We start from the raw sequence: 21,231 nt of genomic DNA, 5'->3' as shown, positions 1-21,231 counted from the left end.
AATATTCAATGATATGAAAGAGAAATCACAGTTGATAATCGGGCTGTTTTCAATTATACACATATGACCAGAGTCTATTCTCGAAAATGCATATTCTTACTGTGCTTCTTTGAGTAAATTGCCTGATAAACTTGTTTAATGGTTTTGAGATACATTACCAACATGGCGTCATGACCAGTGTAAGTTTACTTGTGTTGTCTTGACTATGTTCTGTTGCTAGACAAACAGTGTCTTTTCCTTTCCTCACTTAATTTTCAGCGCCCTTAAATAAACTTTTTTTCTTGGGTGTTTGGTATCGCAGCCACGGATATCGCTCAAAATCTTTGAAATTGGATAAGCAGCTGAAACATTACGTATAATTCCCTCGCTTTTTGGCGGGAAATAATAAAATAAAAGCGATATTTTCGCTTCAGTCAACAACCCAGGTAAATAAATAGGTTATGAAGGTGGAAAGAGATATCGGCAGGATAACACGTATGTTATTTGATTATTTCTCTGCCATTAATGTTCTCAGATAAAAAAAAAAATGTAGCGAAAAAGTTATTTCTCGAAATGTTAGCCTCAAGCCTTACAGAATTTGATGTAATTTTTTTAGGACTTTTCCCTTTCTTCAATATGTTTTGTTTAATAATACGTACACTTTTATTGAAATGATAATGAGAAATATTGGGTGAGAGACACGAAAATAAAGCGTTTGCAGTGTAATTCACGGCATGATAAAGCAATATTGTTAACAGACAGAGTCTTCTTTTCTTCGGTTACATGTAAGGCTCGAAACTAAGAACTTTCGCAAAAGGTTCACACAATCATAAAGAGATCTTATTTCGCCCACACAAGTTATAAATTGCAATTTTTCGTCAGGTTAATAGTATTTTCATCTCCAGAATGTAAAATTCTACGTGAATTTTCCTATATCATCTAAAATGATTCATATTCCTTTGGGCTACAGTACTTTAAAATTGACTTTACGCAGTGAAAGAATCGCATAGATTTTGTTGTTTAATTTCGCGAAGAGGTCTCGAATTTGCCTGTAGGTTCGTTTCCACAGTTGAAATGGACGTAGGTATTACAAGATGGTAAAATTCCAACTAGATTTTTGTTTTGTTTTTCCTTTTTGTTTTAAGGGGATAAACGCTTACGTTGAGAGCAGGGGCGGCCCGAGAGCGTAATGAATCCTGAGTGAAAGTTGAAAATGATTGCTTTTGGTGCCCGCTGGTGTCAATTCCCGGCTTTGTATCAATAATAACAAATAAAATGTCCGACTCCAAATTTTTTGTATCTTTACTTACCAGAAAAGCTTTGGTGGTCGGGCGAAGGAAGAATTCTAATAACCAACATTGGGTTAAAGAAAGGACGTTTGGAAAAGGGATTCTGCATATTTTTAAGACACCGTCGTTGTAGTAATATTTAAATTTGCGTCGAAATTCTCTTTCATCAGAACGCTAACAACACTTGGGAAGCAAATAACATCAACATCAAAATGATTATTACAAAATACCTTAATGAAATCCTCGAGTACGGAATCCCCTTGTTCAGATGTGATAGTAAACGGGCTGATTTTTACGGTAGATTATAGCGTCCGATTCACAATTAGAAAAAGCGAACCTGATAAGAGCGATGACTCCTTGGGCCCGCGTTGCAACAGGAAACGCTCTTCCCGATAAATGGTTAAATGACACCACTTTTGCTTTCAGTTTTTACGTAGAAGGCGGAGTCTAACGATGGTTAATTTCCAGGGCGGTAGTACAAAGTATGTGTATTGAAAAGTGTGCTTTCTACGTGTTTTAATAAGATGTTAAAAAATTTTATTTTTCAAACGACTTATCGATCTTGCACTGTAAATGTGAATCAAGTACAAGACTTAGGCATGTCCAAAGACAGAACCCATTTCAAAAGAAAATAAATCTTATTTACACTATTAAGATTCAGTGTTTTTCAGTCTAATGTCAGACATTACAAAACATTGTCAATTGCATAGCATTTGAAGTCTCTTGCGCAAACAAAACTCCTACAGCTCGATATAATTGGGTTTTCAACCTTTATTTGGGATACCTGTAAAATTTTTGGACCAGCCACGGAGAAAGAAATGAATTTGAAAATAACTGTCACAAAAGATATTCATTAGATCCGGTGGGAATATTACAAAGTGTAAAATCCAATCAAACAAAATAATTTTCTTCTATGAAAAGAGGCTGCTAGACAATTGTGATAGCAACTGCTTGCCCAAGTATTCAACTTATTTTGAAAGCTAAAACCGTTGAATCATCTAGTTTTAGCAAAGTTTTTTTTTTTAGTCCTTCATTAACCTGGTACTCAGGGGGGCAGTGTTTCATCTCAGTTTTAAAATGCAGTAAAATGTTTTAGAGCTGCTTAAAACACGTTTGAAGTCAGCTTAAGTATCTCGATTGAGAAAATACGCTAAGAAAGAGAAAATTAACTTGAAAGTGAAAAGAAGGAAAGTTTCGCAATTCAATTGTTTTTGTTTTGTTTTTCTCTGAAGTCATATTTGACCGCTAATTACAAATCATTAGAATATCTCATTTTTCCCCCGGAAGTTTTGTAATAGTTGAGACCAACCCACTAAATTTCCTATCAAACCTAACGTCTTAAACAAGATTGAATTCATCAGAAACTCGGTTTTTTCTTTCAAAGTTTGCCAACCGTCTAACCCTTCGATTGAAACCACGTCATTTTATTGCTTTTTTCGTTTTTTTGTAATTCTGAAAGATCGGTTCAAATTTTAAAAAGTATTATGGAAAGTTGAATTCCACTTTTATTTTGAACAGGAAATTAGTTGTTACAGTTCGCTCAGTCACGTGCATTTTGCACAATCTAGCAGTGATGTGATAATGTGTCAATTCCCAGGACATATTCAAATATCTGTATTTTAAGAAAGTAAAATAGAATGTCGCTGAGTAGATTTTATATAGAAACGGAATTTAAATAATTGATTTGTGTGAGCAAATAAAGTACAACGAACAAAGTTTTAATGTAAATCTAAAGTACGCGCACGTTAGGAAAGGAGCTTTTAGCCGACAGTGCATATCCTCGATCAAAATACTTCGTAGTGCTGTGAGGAGTGTTGTTGTATAATCAACTGGTAAACCCGATTCAACAACCTCGGCGGGTTAAGCTCTGGGCTTAAATTAAACGCCACGGGGTGTTATCACCTTTTCGCCATGGAGGAGCGGTGCTTTAAAACTCCAGTTAAAGAAAAGGGCGGTGCATGCCACAAAATGGTTAGCTAGCACCCTGATAAGTAATTTCTCGAGGCAAGTTTTAATCTCACCATTTCATTGCCCCGGTGTCGCAGAGGAAAAACATTGAAGAGAGGTAACCCTTACTCCAACTCTCAGTTCAATAAATAATATTTGCTCTAACAAGAGATTAAGTTGGTTTTTTAAAAGGATAATCTTGAAATACGGCGCAACTCAGAATCAAGATGAAATTTCCTGGATTACAGGTGTAAAGTTCCGCCGGCTTTGTCGAGCAAATTCAATTCCTGAAATTAGCCTAGACGTCAGTTGGAAACATTGAATTTCAGCAGAAAGCTGGCACCATCTAACTACTGGCTTTCCATAATTGCAGACAAAAGCTGAAAATATGCAAATCTTATTTCACCTGTTATTAGATGCAGACTCGTTTCCGTTGAAATTCATTAACGTTACCAATATCATAACCAGTTAACTCAAAGAACATTCTATACGTTTTCTGTGAAACCTATCCGGTTAAAACACTTCGTGCGGTTTCCTTTTTTTTTTGCCATTCACTAACAATATTAGCTGCCGGATTGAAAACGTTTGTGTAACTCTCAATTTTTCTTACGCTCGCTGGCTTCAAGTCTGCTTATTACTATTAATTAAAAATATAGCTTGTGCTAAAAACCCAATTTTTTTAACAACACAATTTATAAAACAAGGAAGCGTAAATATTTCTACATGATAGAAAAATCCGGATAATCTAGGTTCGACTTTATATAGATCGAAAGCCGAAAGAAATGATGAACTTGAAATATGCTCTCGTGAAAATTTAGAACTTAACTCCAAATGACTCTATTTCCGCAGAAACACTTCCACGAAAGAAGAGCCGAGTGTCCAATGAAACCGCAGTTTTCGTGTTTCTTTTCTTCAACGCAACGACTTTCGAACTCGTTTGAAGATAAATTTCTTACCTGTAGATCGCACAGTAATGCGGTTCAACACATTCCGAAAATTTCCACTGCAGTGGGCGGTTCGCGGGGCCAGCATGTAATCTAATATACGTTAGGTATAAAGAGCATCTGGGTGAGATGTAACTGTGTTGGCAAAATAACAAAACTAGCATTAAATTGCAGCTTGTAATCTCCTGTAGTTCTGTTTTAGTTACAAGGAAGATTGGTGTTTTTAGGAACGGTCTCGTGTCTGCCCTCACGCAGACTTATAATATACGTCTGCCGCACGTTTGCGAAAAAACCAAGCATCTATTATTGAAAGACTGTTGCAAGCTGACTAAAGTAATGGATTGGAATAAAGTATACAATAATAGGCTGATAGTTTGACAGAGAAAAAAAAAAGCTCATTGAAAGAACGCACCGCTCGACAACTGCAAAGAAAGTTCAGCAAATACACTGCATGGAAAATAAAGCATGACCTGCTCTCGCTGCATGGACGATTTTCTCACGTTGTCTTTTAGCAATTCTGTTTGGTCGAATTCAATGCACCGAGGCTTCCCACAGGGTCTTTTAACCCTACATGACGGCAAAAGGAAGCAGATTTCAGAGGAAACATTATTAATGAGAAAAAAAATTGAAAGTAAAGTTTTCCCGAATTTTCGCTTTTTTTCGAAGAAAAATTAAACCGGGCTCCATTATGGTCAAACTTGAAATAATTTATTATGGTGTTTTGAATTTTTTTTTTTTTTTGAAGATAATGATGAGTAATATTCTTCAGTTTCGCGACAAATTTGACAGAAAGGGGAGTGCAATTTTCATCGTTATAATGATATACTATTCAGATGGAAGAAATTTTTATGTAACTGAAGGATAAATGTCTTCATTTAACGTTAAATCATCATGTGACCAGTAGAATCGACAACTAATTTGACCAAACGCTTGCTAGAGAGGAATAAGTAGGAATAAAAGAAATACAATTTATTTCCGCCGGCATAAATATTTTTATGGCGCAAAATACATTTATGTCTAAGAACTGACATATACTGCATTACTATTATCATCACTTTGAAGGGCAGAATTGGAAAATATGAACTGAAAAAATAGAAAACAAAACAGTTTGAATTAGCACGCAAACTTTTACGAGTCAGCTGGCTTTTATTTTTCATTCGCTAACAGACATGAAAGAGAAGTCCGAGCTTAACTATTTCTTATTTGTTTATCAGCTGCTTTTATCGTACGATTGTTTCAATCTCGCTTTTCTTTGGTTTATTTCATCGGGCTATTACAGTTAGCTCCAAAAATATCCATTTTAGTTCGCAAAATGCACCACAATGCTTAACGGACAAAGTGACGACAACATCCATTTTATATTGACAACCTCCGGAAAGAACACATTGAAATTTTTTGCCTTTGCGGCACCTAATAGCGAAGAAATGATATAAGTATAGAACTCCCAGTCACAAAAAAGTATGCTTCTCATCGTCCAAAAGGACTGTCTCTGGGACACCCACGTCAATTGTGTGGGCAACTCGCATTATTTTTTAGAAGACTGACGTGCATGTCGCTAAAAGGTGTTTTTGTATTTCGGTCCTTGTTCCCATGTTATTCCTCAGCCTTACTTAGGGCTAAGCTACCTGTGGCCAGCTCTTCATTGTTCTGCATCATGAACTTTCTTACCTTCTTCCTGAATAGATGGATTATTTGTTATGGAAGTGAATTTGTTGTGTTGCGAAATGATGATGGTTGACTTTCTCCACTTTAATAGCTACCAGCGTCCGCCAGTTGCCACGGGCGGCGTCCTGTTAGAGCATGTCAGTTCCTTCAAGCTGCTCGGAGTTTACATAGCTGAAGATCTGACTTAAGCGGTACGCTGTGACTTAATGGTGAAGAGAGCCAACCGAAGGCTGTTCGCGCTCAGGTCGCTTAGACGCTGCGGTGTTCCAGCTTCAGATATAATTCTGGTCCACAAATCTCTTGTGAGATCATTCTTAGAAAATGCGTGCGTTGTGTTTTCAAACTTGCCGCTTTATTTGTCAGATGCCATCGAAGAAGTGCAAAGGCGCGCCCTTCAAATTAATCTTCCTATGTTATCATACACTGAAGCCCTGACAGTGAGTAATTTACAATCACTTAAAGACAGAAGGATCATGGCGTGCATGTAGTCGCATAGTAGATACTCAATATAGTTACGCATTAAGACCAAGAGAAAGAAATTCAAATATCCGTGGCACTTCGACCAACAGGTTTAAGAACTTTATCTCAAACAAATACGCCTTATGCATTGGATATGACTAGTTTCGCCATTATTTTGCCATGATATGCTTGTTGGTTGCCGATACAATCAATTTTTCCTTAGCTATATATTTTTTGTTCTTGGTTCATTATTCTTTGTTAGCCAGACCTGTAATTCAGTTATTTATAATGCAAGAGGTATTAATAAACATATCCGCACCACACAAACTGCTACCGGGTGGAAATCTACTAGTTACCAGTACTTTACGAAATTGCACTCTGCCTGTGCAAGGAACGCCTGAGAAATACTGTGTCTTACAAACATCAGATCATCGTTCTTCGGGTGGGTAAGGTGTTTTCACGTTTGATCGCGTCCCGTTTTGTGGTTGAGGTTTCGTGTACTTGTTCCGTTTCAGTTCTGTGTTTTCTTTGCTATGTCTTACGCGCCTTTTCTTCGGCTGTGTCGTGGTTTTGTTGGCAGACAAGTTTTAGGACCGATCTTCGCGCGAAACATGTCAAACAGACAAAAACAAAAGGTTCTAGTTACACGTAACGTACCTCAAGCTGCTATTGAAATTATCAAGTCATCTCAGAGGTAAATATCATCTTATAACTTGTCTAGAATAGCGATTTCTCCGACAAAATCATTTAAATACGATTTCACACATACAAAATTTGACTTTAGAACTTGTACACGTGTACAGAATTTTAGACAACAGGAAATAGAATTGTAGTATTTTAGTTGTCATTGTTTGTTTACTCTGCTATTAATATGGAATTAATTTGCTCTTAAAAGTAATGTGTTTACTATTTCTGGGGAAATATTAGTCAGTTATTGTTGTCTTGTTTCAAGTGCGAAGACTTAACGACAGAGGTTTCGTCGTCAACGGACAATTAAATTCTGATAAATTGTGCCCTGGGCCACAAGTTCGTAATTTTATGCGTCATCGCCTTAAATTCTTATGCTCATGGAAGAGATTAACACGTTATTCTTTGGAATTATCTACACATGATAAAAAAAAAAAAACAGGGAATAAGATCAGAATTAAGCACATCAGCATATTTTTATCGTTATAAAACATTTAATTCTTAGGGCTAGTTTGTAAAGAATTGCTTTGCTGTAGGAAGAAAAAATTTTGATTTGGAGCTAACAATAGTTCCTCAGGACTAACTAAAAGTTATCTTAATTTTGCCAAGGAACCAATATGGCCTTTTAATATGTGTATCACGTGAAGATGATGTGAAACAAAATGCAACAAAGACAAGAAACAGTACATAGCAATTACTAATTAACATAATTTATTGCAATGATTCATTCTAACTTAAGTTTAGTACTTGGAGTGTTTCTCCTCTCATACTCTTATATACACTCTTAATACACATAAAACATTCTAAAGTAAAGCTTAAGTCTGAAACTCCCAAGATCTGTTTGTTAATTCTCCCTTCCAGCTCTACACATTTCTTTATAAATTAGTTACAAGAATTTGGTTTTAGATCTAGTTAACCAATTCAAACCTGATGAGTTTGAGTATTCTTGTGACTAAATTGCTGGATAATGTATGAATGTTATCAGGAGTTATATATTAATAACTTTTGGGATTTAAGGGTTAGGGGATTTGCTGTATGTTACATTAAAAATCTTCTTGTCTTGTGTGCAGCTGTGATCTGGACTATTGGGACTCAGAAGATCCAATTCCAAGAGATGAACTCCTGAAGCGAGTAGCTGGTCTTGATGGACTTTACTGCCTTCTTACGGAAAAAATAGATTCTGAGTTGCTAGATACTGCTGGTGGGTTAACGAATGCAAGAAATGAAAATAAAAATTGTAGTGTGGGGATATTTAACCATGAATTAATTAGATTAGTTAGAAGTGCTCTTTAGTATAAATAATTATGCACACATTCTGTTAATAGCTTTTGTGGATTTGTGAAACTGCTTTTGGCCCATTCCCCCCCCCCCCCCCAAAAAAAAAGCAACTTTGCATCCACCCTTTGCCCAAAAACAGTTAACTGATAACAAGTCAAGGTTTCTGTTGGGTTAGGGGAGAAGTAGTTGGGCAGCTACTTAGATATTGACATTAATCTATAAGTTCTTACAGAAAGAATCTCACATTACATTGACAGTACCTTGTGAAAGACTTTTTAGCTGTAGCTCCCCTCTGCTCTACCCCCTTTGCTTTACCCATGGATTGAAAATATATAAAACATTCCTCTTCCTTCCTTGTTGGTTAATTCTGCTGAACAGAAAACTGAAAAAGTAGTGAGAAAGATGTACTTGTCTCTGTTATCCAATGTAGGACCTCAGCTGAAAGTTGTGAGCACCATGTCAGTGGGTTATGATCACATCAGTTTACCAGAAACAACGAAGAGGTGAGGATTCCAGGTTAAGAGAGTAGGTTCAACACCATGATGGTTTTGCATAATGGACAATGTACTTCATTCTCACAGGAAACAAGGCTTTCTCTGAGGAGAATCTATTCAGTGCTTGAAAATGAATTATTTTAGTTGCCACAGTGATAAGAAAAATATTGGGGAAAGATGTTTTATCGTTATGTCATGAGAGCAGGACTAAATTCACAATGAGGAATCAAACCTCAGACCTTCAGATTGCGTGCTCTGATGCTCTACCACTGAGCCACAGAAACTCTATGGTGAGTGAGACGTCCTGCATGCTGCGAGGATCAGCAATGTTGACAGTGTCATGTTTGTAAATAGAATAAGAAAGATGGGAAGTTTTTAGCTCGGTAAAGAAATAGAGAAAGGTGTTTTGAAACAAAATGAAACATTTTGATTTTTTGCAGTGATCTTATGTTGTGAGGTTGCTACATAACATAAATTTGATAGAAGCAACTTGCATTTTCTTGCACTTCAAGCAGTTTGCTTTCTCATTTGCTACCTAGGATGTTTCCTTTGTTCTCATTGGCTCCTTATAATGTTTTTGTTTGTTCTCATTGGGTCCTTAGGATGTTTCCCATGTTCTTATTGGCTCTTGTTATGTTTCCTTTGTTCTCATTGGCCCTTGTGATAGCTTTAGTTTTGATTTTACCACACTCAATTGAAATGTGCTTAGATACTTTATAAAGAAACCAAAATAAATATAATTTTCCCAATCTAATTGGTAACATTTTATTTTCAGGGGTATTGCTGTTGGCCACACTCCAGGTGTACTAACAGATGCTACTGTAAGTATTTAGTCAATGGTTAAAATAGATGAAGTGTAATTTCTCCTTCAGGGCCATTTCAACATTACATGAGACAATGTAAATGTCAGGGTAGAGCTGACAGAAGCTTTTGTTTTCTGAAACAATGCAGAACAAAGCAAGCTGAGTGAGTTGAATGACAAAAGCAAAAACATCCTCAAGACTTTTTTTTTTGCCTTTTTTTATGGAGGACACAAAAGACATGTTAAAATTTTTGGGTTTGCTTTGGTCATCTACCTCTAAGCTGTACTGTATATCCATCCAGTTGTGATTACACCTGGTGAAAATATTTGAAGGATCCTAAGGCTCTTGGCAGGAAATGAAAGATCCTCAAAGATCTTATCTAGAATTTTGAGGATTCTTAGAGAATTTTTAAAGATCTTTCAAGGATCTTTGAAGTTCTTGGCATGATCTCTGAAGATCCTACCAAGATCCTTAGGGTGAAAGATCCTTGAAGATCTTGACAAGAACTTTGAAAATCCTCAAATGATCTTTGAAAATTATTTGAGGATCTTCTAAATTCTTGCCAAGATCTTCAAGGATCTTTCATTTTATTCAGAGATCATGCCAAGATCCTACCAAGATCCTTAGGGTGAAAGATCCTTGAAGATCTTGATAAGAACTTTGAAAATCCTCAAATGATCTTTGAAAATTATTTGAGGATCTTCCAAATTCTTGCCAAGATCTTCAAGGATCTTTCATTTTATTCAGAGATCATGCCAAGAATTTCAAAGATCCTTGAAAGATCTTTAAAAATTCTCTGAGAATCCTCAAAATTCTTGATAAGATCTTTGAGGATCTTTCATTTCCTGCCAAGAGCCTTAAAGATCTTGACTGGATCTTCAAAGATCTTGACAAGAACTTTGAAAATCCTCAAGTGATCTTTGAAAATTATTTGAGGATCCTTCAAATTCTTGCCAAGATCTTCGAGGATCTTTCATTTTCTTGCCAAGATCTTCAAGGATCTTTCATTTTATCCAGAGATCATGCCAAGAATTTCAAAGATCCTTGAAAGATCTTTGAAAATTCTCTGAGAATCCTCAAAATTCTTGATAGATTCTTTGAGGATCTTTCATTTCCTACCAAGAGCCTTAAAGATCTTGACTGGATCTTCAAAGATCTTGACAAGAATTTTGAAGATCCTTAAAAGATCTTTGAAAGTGTTTGAGGATCTTTCAAATTCTTGCCAAGATCTTCAAGGATCTTTCATTTTCTTGCCAAGATCTTCAAGAATCTTTCATTTTATCCAGAGATCATGCCAAGAATTTCAAAGATCCTTGAAAGATCTTTGAAAATTCTCTGAGAATCCTCAATATTCTTGATAGATTCTTTGAGGATCTTTCATTTCCTGCCAAGAGCCTTAAAGATCTTGACTGGATCTTCAAAGATCTTGACAAGAATTTTGAAGATCCTTAAAAGATCTTTGAAAGTGTTTGAGGATCTTTCAAATTCTTGCCAAGATCTTCAAGGACCTCTCATTTTCTTGCCAAGATCTTCAAGGAACTTTCATTTTCTTGCCAAGATCTTCAAGAACTCATTTCATTTTCTTGTCAGGATCCTTGAAGATGTTGCCTGGATCTTCAAAGATCTTGAGAAGAATTTTGAAGATCCTTAAAAGATCTTTGAAAAGTATTTGAGTATCTTTCAAATTCTTGTTAAGATCTTCAAGGACCTCTCATTATCTTGCCAAGATCTTCAAGGATTGTTCATATTCCTGCCAAGATCCTTGATGATCTTGTTAAACTTTAGAGGGCATGTCAAACATTTTGAAGATCCTAAAGTTCTTGGCAAAAATGTCGTAGATCCTTCAAAATTTTATTAAGAAAATCAGAAGATACTTAAAGATAGGTTTATGGGGTGAAGCATGAACTTAGCCTTAACCTTGTTAACTATTGAAGAATGAATGTAGAGGTCTGATATGTAAACTTGGTGTAAACAACACAGGTGACAATAGGTTTAGGGCCAAAAAAAGAACCTCATAGTAAGTTCAAAAGAAAAACTGAACCAAACATTGAAAAAAGGAAGATAAAAATATTTCTTATTGCCATATGAGAATTAGTCATCCTCTTTTAACAATTGAAAAAGGCCACAAAGAAACAAAACAATATTTAAAGATTGATTATACACAACTTTTGAATTGTCTTAATCACTTTTTGAATTGCCATTTTAAATAAATAAAACAAATACAAAGTACTACTTTTATTCAAAATTTAGGGCCAAGTAACTTTGAGCTGTTCCATATTTCCTTGTACAAGCACCCAGGCACCTATTTTATATTCTGCCCAGAAGGAGGGGTGCTTATTGGGATTACTGCTCAAAGTTTTGCAACCAAGAGAAAATAGAGTACTGGAGTGCAAAATCTGATAGTCTGGGGCTCAATGCCCTTGTAGCACTCATTTGTTGTTTATTTAGCTCTTGTAACATAATAAGTGACATCTTTCTTCAGTCATTATTTACCTTCATTATGCCATAATTTCTTTTTGAAGGCCACCCTGACTGTAGCATTACTTCTGGCAACACAAAGAAGACTAATTGAGGCTGCAGGAGAGGTGAAAAAGTAAGTTCCTGAAGTATTTTTTCCAGGCCATTCCTTTAATTGATTTATTTGCAATCTTAAGCCATTTTAATGCCAATAAAGATGTATAAGTACACCACACAGAGGTATCTTCCTTGAATAGTCCTTTGTTTGATACATGTTTAGATGCAAGTGAGAAAAACCAGGCCTATGTATAGCAACTGTTATAAGAAGTTAAGGCTATTGGTGAAAGTTTGGTTTAGGCTGATTGAAAAAAACAATTCTTGTCCCGGTTTACATTACCCTGCACCCTAAGGTACAACATATGATCAGAAAAAAATTTATTAAAAAATTATTAGTCTTTAACCCTTTCAATCTCTAGTTTTTCTCCACAATTGTTGCATAAGCTTGGAAACTAAAATACTTCTTCCCTTCAAATTACACTGACCTTCAAGGAATCCTTCTAACAGGGATCCCACTTACAGAATTCCTACTCACAGGGTACCTACTGACCTGCTTGAAGTACCTTTCAAATCTGCTAACAAATAGCAATCAAAATTATTTCATTGTGACATTTTCTAGTGGAGGGTGGGGAACATGGAAACCTCTTTGGATGTGTGGACCAACACTAACAAGCAGTACTGTTGGCATTGTTGGATTTGGAAGAATAGGTTAGTAGCAGAGAACACAAATACTATTTTATTACACTTTTATTGCTATCTGAGTAACAAGGGTCCTAACCATTTAACTTTTGAAATTGCTTGAGTTACATAAAACTATCCAAACAATGGCTACAAACTTGTCAGCTTGATGGAGTTCTCTTAATATAAGACTTAATTCTCCAAACTAATTCAAAAGAAATTGTCTGAAAGCTCGAAGGGAGGATTACTCTTAAGGGAGATCAACTGAGTGGATAACAGTCACATTCAAGGGAAGGATTCGGGGGGTCTGGACTCCTGTCGAACAGATGGGTATATTTACCACTTATTTGAAACAAAAATTCTTCCAACCATTGGATTGTATAGAGCATGCCAGTACATGTACTCAACTTTGGATATCTGAAGTTTAACTGTCTTGAAATATTTCTTAGCTTATTACATGCTCTAGTGTAGAGAAAAACTCAGTAATTTCTGTCAAATTACAGTTTTGACTACCTTCCTCGATCAAAAAATCCTGTATCCACCACTGACATGAAGTACTGTTCTAAAGGAAAGTTACTGATCTGATCTCAGAGAAAAAACGGAAATCTTGCGTCAAACTACTGTACCTTTTAAATGAACTGATAATATATGATTATTTGAGTAGATAGTTCAGTTATCTTTCAATTAATATCTCTGCATAAGAGCCATGTTTTGCCATTCATTGTTCAGATTAGCCACATCCCAGTGTGTTCTCCTCAATTGCAGGCATTGCTGTGGCACAAAGACTAGCTCCATTTGGTGTCTCTAGATTTCTTTATTGTGATGTCAACAAGAAGCCCGAAAGTGGTAAGACTTTAACCATATATTAACGTTCGTTTCCTTACATGAACGTAGCTTTACAGCTGTGGAACTTTCCATAACAGCCACCCTGAGGACAGAGAAAAAGGGTATTGTTGAAACGTGGCTGTTATTGGAAGTTATAGGGGTGATGTATGACATTTGTTTTTTAAAAGGCATTTGACTATATTTTTTTGTTTTGGTTTTGAAAAATGCTTAGTGTGGCATATCCTTACAAGCAGAAGTATTGCAGGACTGATACCATGAAGGGTGGGTATCGTGAGACAGAGGGGCACAAACGTACGGGAGGCAGGAGGCTGGGAGCCCCCTGTCTCCGCCCCCTGAAAACATAAAATTAATTTGGGTGATTGCATTAAATATCAACTTTTGTTCCATGCTTAATGTAATGGGTTTCAGATACAGTTGAGTGAAATACTGCAGTGTGTACATGTACAGTTGGAGACAATCTGTAGCTAAAACAAATCTTTTGATTTCAGTGGAAAAATTGGTTTCACCAAAGGCAGAGCACGGTACGATTTTACTTTTCATTAAGTGTAATGATGTCTGCTTACTACAAGTAGGTTTGTTATTGTTTGGGATGAATTATAAATTTTCTGGTGGATAAGATAGCAAATCATTAATTAATCTCAACAGGTTAATTGCAGTTAGGGTTATTTTTCGGTTATGAAAAAAGTCTGCCTTACGCGAATGTAATATCCTCGTATTTCAGTTGACATGGACACCCTGTTGAAAGAATCCGACTTTGTGAGTGCACACACAGCTCTGACAGATGAAACAGCAGGTAAAAATGAATGGCACCTTTTTTGGCTGTCGATATGAAACCAAAACTATAATAATCACAGAGGAATCAGAAAAAGAGAAATTTGTCAACCGTTTTACTCCAATTCTCGTGGCTGTCTACCATATATTACTTACAAAGTTTGTTCTGAGAAGTTGGTCTCATTCAATAGATTAGAGTTCGTAAGGTAGAGATGTTCTCAAAGATGCCGAAAAAAACCATTTTTTGTAGGAATGTTCAATAAGAATGTCTTTTCCAAGATGAAAAGAAGTGCAGTGTTTATCAATACCAGCAGGTAAGGTGAAAAGGGAGTGTTTTGATCATTGGAGCTTTGTCTTTCTGTTGTAAGAGCTGTCAGTATCTGTGGACGATGTCTTTTTCACAAATGTTATTACATACGTCTGTAGACTCTGTTGAGTTATAGAACACAGATAAAGCACAGCCGAATGTGTCACTGATGTTCTTACCATATTTGTTTGAAATTGTGTTCAAATAACTTGATTGACTTGTTGAGATCGTTTATTTGCAAATTTCTTTATCTTTATTAAGAGGAGGAGTGGTAAACCAGGAGGACTTGTATGAAGCACTTAAGAGTGGACAAATATGGGTGAGTAAACATCTGTTTAGTCAGGAGACTCGGTGACCTAGGAATTAGCGCGCTGAATTGTGCATCGAGAGGTTTGGGTCTGAGCTCTGACTGGGACATTGTTCTTCCTAGGCAAGACTGCTCTCTCAATCCTTCCAATCAGGAATTTAGATTAGTAGCGATGGATTTTCAGGCCATATCATGAAAAACTATGGGAGGGGGGCGGGAGAGTACACAGTTATGTCGTGCTCGATGTACGAATACATCTCTAGTATATCATTTCCACACAACAGTACTGCTATGATTTGAATGAGACGATTGCCTTGAGAAATCAAAGTATGTCTGGAATTGGCTATCCTCGTTTCCGCCGTGCGTTTCTCTGCTTTTGAAGTACACTCAAAGCATTTTAGTCTGTCCTTAATTCCTTTGCGCTTTTTTCGTATAAATTAAATTTTAAATTTTTCATAGATAAGTCGCCGAGCGAATCCATGCTGCGCGGGTTCATCGTTAGTCTTATAGAAGAATGGGCATATTCTTCTAATGTTAAATAAAATTTAAACTGTACTTGCATTTCTGAATAGACGGCAAAATGTGCCATGTCTTAAACCGCATTTTAATAGCAAGTTTTTTTGTTAAAAAGTTCCTCTTCAGCGGGAAGTAGTACATCAGTTATAGGGGAAAAGAACTTGTCGAAGGAAAGCTCGTTATATATTTACGCCTTTGTTATTGATTTTGTTGTTGTTCTTTGTAGGGTGCTGGACTGGATGTTACAGTTCCTGAACCTCTTCCAACAGATCACCCGCTTTTGTCTCTAAGCAACTGCGGTAAGAAAAAAATTTGTATTTTAAAACATGTAGGCATTGAGAGATGTAACAAAAGCAAGACACGCAATTACTGAAGTTGTATCTTGTCAGCTGTTTTTTTTTTTTTTTTTTTTTTTTTCAGCATTTGGGGAGTTAGAAAAAGAAAAGAGATTGTCCGATCTATGATGATATAAGTTACATTTACTAGAAATTTAAAATGGGACCACGTTCTCTGTTCTCACTTTATTATTTTTCCTACGACGCATTTTTCTCAATTTTGGTCTCCATTTGGAGACTGAAAAAGCTAATGGTAAGCCCTTCAACACAGCGCTTAAACTTTTGCGCATTTGCGAACGTTGTAGTGAATATGGGGCATGCTTTCATGCTGTCAGAGCCAAGTTGCCTCACACGAGTTACACCAACCACACATGCCAGTAAGTCACGGTGTTTTTGAAGAATGTAACTCTCGGTAAAGCTCAAACAGAATGGGTAATCAACAAGATACCCGTTCTTAAGTAAGCTTTGTGTTCGTAAAGAAGGGAGCTTTTCTTTTCCATTCTTTTGTTTCGTTTTACAGATTTCTATGAAGGTTTCAATTTTCTTTCGCTTATTGTGCGGGAAACATGTTGTTTCTTCTGTTATCCTTCGAAATTTTGCGCGGGGAATTGGCGTGCGGGTGGCCCAAATTGATTCCTTCGCACATGCCTGACAAACATGACATACAATGGGGGAATTGAAAATGTAAGCAAAAAAGTCATTTTGTGCCTTATTTTCCTCGTTTCAGTTATACTTCCTCATATTGGCAGTGCAGAGGAATCCACTAGAGAAGCTATGGCAACCTTAGCCGCGAGAAATCTCTTGGCCGGACTTGCAGGAGAAAGTTTACCCGCTCAAGCTAAATAAGAAGCCTTTTAATTAGCTTCCACCCAATTCCATCTTCATCCAATCCCTCTTCAGGGTATTGTACGGAGTGTTGTGGGGTCGTGGAATGTAATTCGGCTAGAGACAAAATATTTTTCTTACGTGTATTCCCAGGCAAATGCAACGCAATTGAGGAACGTTTATATAGGGACTGGTGTGAGTAATACAGGAAATTAAGCTTAACGAATCGCATACCCATGAACCTTTACAAGATTTCCTCTGAGCCGGCTAGGGTGTTACATCCAGAGAACGTAATAGCAGAGGTCTTGTGAGCGAAATTTTGTGGAATTTGATGGTACAAACGACATGATTCTTTAATGAAATGCTACAGAGAAATTTACATTTAGTGCAAACTATATTTATCTGCTATTAAAAGTAAATGGATAAGTCATGAAGTAACTGTGGATAAATACAAGTGACTTTAATTTTATTTGTATTCATGTGTTAAGCCGTCTTTTCTGTTTCCTTCTGGCCAAATGAAATTGATATGTTTGAGTAACCACAAAAAAATTTCCGCTTCCTGAGTAGGGTAAAACTTAGTGACAAACTCAAACCGGACGTGGACTATGGGCGAGAGAAATCGTCCCAGAGCTTGCCTGCTATTTTGTTTGTTGGTCCCCAACCAGTTTGTTTCAGAAGCTTAGATAAATGGAGAATGCAGGCCTGATGAAAAGAGTGGGAAATAACTATATTTCGAAAATAATGACGGTATGTCTCCAGCTACTTATAATGAATGACTCCAACTTATTACGGTCACGAACAATTTTTTTTTGGTGTGGATGGTATATAATCAGTAATAGATCACAGAGGACGTCAAAATGTGGTAAGAACATCAGTGACACACTCGGCTGAGCCTCGTGTGCCACTTTTTTGTTCTTACCACATTTTGACGTCATCTGTGATCTATTACTGAACAGACGCACGGCAACTTGGAATCTAAGCTCAGTTATGCACGCATTCTGATTGCTCTTACCACAAGAATTAAAAAGTTTTAACGATGACGTCATCTATACGTCTGTCCTCCAATAGATCATAAGTGAGAACCAATCAGAATGCGTGCATATTTGAGCTTATTACATAAAGAATAATAGGTAGGCGCGCGTAAATATGGAATTTCTCTTCGAGTGTTTAACTCGATAGCTCACGAGTGAGTGCAGCGAACGAGTGAGATGTCGAGTTGAACACTCGAAGAGAAATTCCATATCTACAAGCAATCATGTATTATTTTGTTTATCATATAAACACAATAGCCCTTTACTGAGAGGAAAAGCCGACTTCATTAATGAATGAAAATAAATGAGTCGATAATCCCCGAATAACAATCGTAGAGTGCGTTGGCACTCGCTCTTAAGATGAAAAAATGCGTTGAATCATGATTACAAAATCAACAATGATCGTAATTTTCAAGTTACAAAATTCTTATTTATTGACTTTGTCCTTACCGACAAAAGAAGTCTTTCAGGTAAACGGCCAAAATCGGTCAGTGGCAAATCTTCCAGTTGTCGATTTTCATTCTCAGCCGAGAGAAATGCCAACACCAAAGCCACTGAATACGTAACTTTCGGTTTTTCTTTTGAGTATTGTGGTTTTCCTCCCCCTCTAGAAAAGTTTGAACCTCACTGTCTATCAGCGACACGGATTTTTTTAAAGTGTTTTCGCCGCCATTACTCGAGAAAGCTCTGACAAACAACTTGTATTGAGAATCGTGAAGGCTTTGCTGTTCATTCATCAACCTGACCGAGTGGCGCCAAAGGCGAGTGACGTGTCAGCAGCTGATTAGCTATATCAACGCACGTGAAAAAATATCGTATATTTTCACGTGTGTTGTTACGGCTTTTCTCAAGGCCGGAAATCCCTGTATAACACTGCAGTTTATCTGATAAATGATAATATACGGTGAATCAATTAAAGTTCACAGAAGTAACAGGCTTCATTTTCACCTCTGCTGAAGTAGTGTTAATTTCTGCAAAGATTATTCACATATTCATTCATTAAACCGCAGTTCACGATGATCACACTATGTGATTTTCATATATTCGCAGTCAAACTTCACGGGTTTTTTTTACGAACCATCATAACGACCAGCTCTCAATAAGCTTGCTAGCTCAGTTGGTGGAGCACTACACTGGTATCGCAGGGTCGTAGGTTAACTCCCGTACAAGCCCGAATTTTTTCAGGCCTTTTTTTCACTAACGCTTGAGTAGTGTTCATTGCTTCGAAGGTCACTCACATAGTCATTCATTAATTCGCAGGTCACATATATGATTTTCATATATTCACAGTCACATTGTGAAAAGGGCTTTGGAAATTGCAGACGCGAGTGATTCAGGAATGTCGCACGAGTTCATGTTCCTACAAAACGGCGTTATGACTGACGATCAGAAACAAGGACTTTGATAACGAGAGTAGGATTCTCGCATGCGCATCTCTGTATTTCGCGAGCTGTCTGAGCGCAATTCTCGTTCCCAGAGCCCTCCTGAAGTGAAATCGTACGGCTCTGGCAACGAAAATGGAGAACCGGCCACGAAAATCACACAAACAAAGCAGTCATATTTTCACGCTAAACAGAGGCTACAGTTCCTAAATAGATGCTACCGTAAGGTAAGTGCAGGTAGATACAATCACGTAGGAGGCATAAGTTACGTGAGGAGCGAACGGTTTATATGAGAGTCAGCACAAAAACTTGGCGCAATTACTTACATTTCGATGGCATGGAATAGTAGACGCGAGGAAGTTGATGGGGACCTTAGGCAATCAGGACGGCAACGCTTAGGAAGATTTTGATCGAGAAATGATTTTATATCTTTAGTTAGGATTTCGCAAATGGCTGGATGTGTTTACCGTTTCTAAGGGCGCCCACCTAAACTTCAGCATGACATATGTAAGTAGCTGTGAGTTCCAAAGGGAAACTTAAGTAGTTTGCAATCTATGTTCCTGTTATGTGGACGCAAATTCTGGGGATGTCACGTTTTTGTTTTGCAGAGGAAGGTAAAGAAACGTACAAGTTTTAAAATGCCGTCGCCGAGCTATCATTCTTTTCATTAGATCTTTTGTTTTGCCACGTCTGCGTTGCAGTATCCGTCGTGGTTTGTTTAAGTCTCAAAATATCCATCAGGTCATAATATCGCGGTCTCTTCACTTCATTACCCAGTTCAGTAGTAATTAAGTTGAGAGATAATCCACCTCTGTTATTCAGTGATTATGCCCTCAAGGGTTTCCATTAAATTAACCCGGCAGCTGACATGGCGTCGATAGAGTTAAAAAACGAGTATATTGGTCTAAACCAAGCGGAATGGAATGTTTATGGTAAACTGACGAATGCGTCTATTACGTTGTGCTAATTTTTTTGAAAGTAATATTTTTTACGTGGAAAAACGACACTCACTCTAAGTATTTTTACTTGATAGTTGTTCATGCAGAGGAGAAGATTAAGTCTCTCTTGTACGTGTTTGTGAGTTCGCAGCTTGATAACTTTGGTGAAGTTTGATTCGCGGATCAGTTTAAATTGCATTCTGTATTTTCAATGGTAAAATTCATGATTGACATCACTCAATTGTGTAAAGGAGACTGAGCGTGGAAACTTTCAGTCCGGAAAGGAACTTTATTCAATTAAATTGACGAAACTTTTTCTGATTCCTCGTAAATGGGGTAGTATTAGGCTCTTGCCAAGAATTTCGGCTTTCTTCAGTTTGTGGCTTTAGTTTTCTCGGAGGGAATGAATTCTGCGCAATTCGTAATCAAAGAGACTCATCGAAAATATTGACCGTGCGTTCCGTTTGAAGTGAAATGACTTCCTAGAGACTTAAAACACTCGTAGAGCAAACAAATAAACAAACTCTCGACCCTTTCTCGAGCATTTTTCAAATGTGTAATTGGAGTGAAAGAAGAAGACACATTTCCAAAAAAAAAATGAATGTTTCAAACTTAGCATAAATATTCAGCTTATTCTTCTTTCTCTTTGCTGTCATTTAAGATACTATCTAGTCTGCCAGTTGTCAGGCTGAATTAGAACAGAAAAACAAACAGAGATGAAAACAGACGTAAACATCAACTCTTTACAATTTCGAAAAATTCTGAAGCAGTTTCGCAGAAGTTAGCTGACAGAGAACCAATTTTCTGAATCGAGCTCTCGTATCACGTACGTGTTATTTGCTGACTTTGGTTCATTGCTTTATCAAGTACTTTGGTTTCAGTCTAGTGCCTGATATTGCTGGTGTTCACAATGAGCATTGATGCATGTGAAGTGAATTGGACATAAATGGGCCATTAATCGAGGCAAGTGTAAGATAAATTGTGATAAAGCTGTTACAGAGTAGACAAATATAAACTCGTTAGTAAATGATTACTCCATCAGTGCACATTAGAATTTACAGACTTGAACATGGAAGATTTATTTTCTGTTATCTGTTGACTCTTGTTTTCCTCACAGTTAGAGATTCAGGAAGTTGTAAGTGTTCATTAGCGAAGCATATGTCTGCTGAAAGGAAGAAAGCGCCGCTGGGGATGTAATATCGCCGCGTCACTGTTAACAAGCATTACAACGCAAGC

At 37.0% G+C, this 21,231-nt stretch overlaps 2 protein-coding genes across 6 annotated transcripts in view; one reads left to right on the top strand and one right to left on the bottom strand.

The window, feature by feature from the left end:
- LOC131771961 (gamma-aminobutyric acid type B receptor subunit 2) overlaps positions 1 to 4,188 on the bottom strand; it is a 54,751-nt gene extending 50,563 nt beyond the window's left edge. For 2 of the 3 annotated variants that reach the window (XM_066162990.1, XM_059087845.2), the window contains exon 1: positions 1,499 to 1,632. The gene's annotated coding sequence lies outside the window, so the exon portion shown is untranslated. Of the gene's footprint in view, positions 1 to 1,498; positions 1,633 to 4,171 lie in introns of those variants that run through there. The other variant, XM_066162991.1, reaches the window with a different exon arrangement.
- Positions 4,189 to 6,685: 2,497 nt separating this feature from the next.
- LOC131771963 (glyoxylate reductase/hydroxypyruvate reductase) lies at positions 6,686 to 17,119 on the top strand. 3 transcript variants are annotated; one of them, XM_059087859.2, is made up of 14 exons: positions 6,686 to 6,725; positions 6,864 to 6,977; positions 8,041 to 8,171; positions 8,679 to 8,751; positions 9,518 to 9,563; positions 12,068 to 12,138; positions 12,679 to 12,767; positions 13,503 to 13,583; positions 14,072 to 14,104; positions 14,305 to 14,376; positions 14,605 to 14,668; positions 14,923 to 14,980; positions 15,711 to 15,783; positions 16,547 to 17,119. In XM_059087859.2, exons 2-14 carry the CDS (start codon positions 6,895 to 6,897, stop codon positions 16,663 to 16,665), a joined length of 993 nt encoding a protein of 330 aa, XP_058943842.2. In that variant the 5' UTR covers positions 6,686 to 6,725; positions 6,864 to 6,894; the 3' UTR covers positions 16,666 to 17,119. The 3 variants fall into 3 exon arrangements, with proteins under 3 accessions (XP_058943842.2, XP_058943841.2, XP_066020469.1); XM_059087858.2 differs by having other exon boundaries at positions 6,687 to 6,725; positions 6,799 to 6,977; XM_066164372.1 differs by having other exon boundaries at positions 6,711 to 6,729.
- The last annotated feature ends 4,112 nt before the right edge of the window (positions 17,120 to 21,231 follow it).

This window comes from Pocillopora verrucosa, chromosome 3 (assembly GCF_036669915.1).
Source record: "Pocillopora verrucosa isolate sample1 chromosome 3, ASM3666991v2, whole genome shotgun sequence".
NCBI classification, from domain to species: Eukaryota; Metazoa; Cnidaria; class Anthozoa; order Scleractinia; family Pocilloporidae; genus Pocillopora; species Pocillopora verrucosa.
This window is presented reverse-complemented; position numbering and strand designations above follow the sequence as displayed.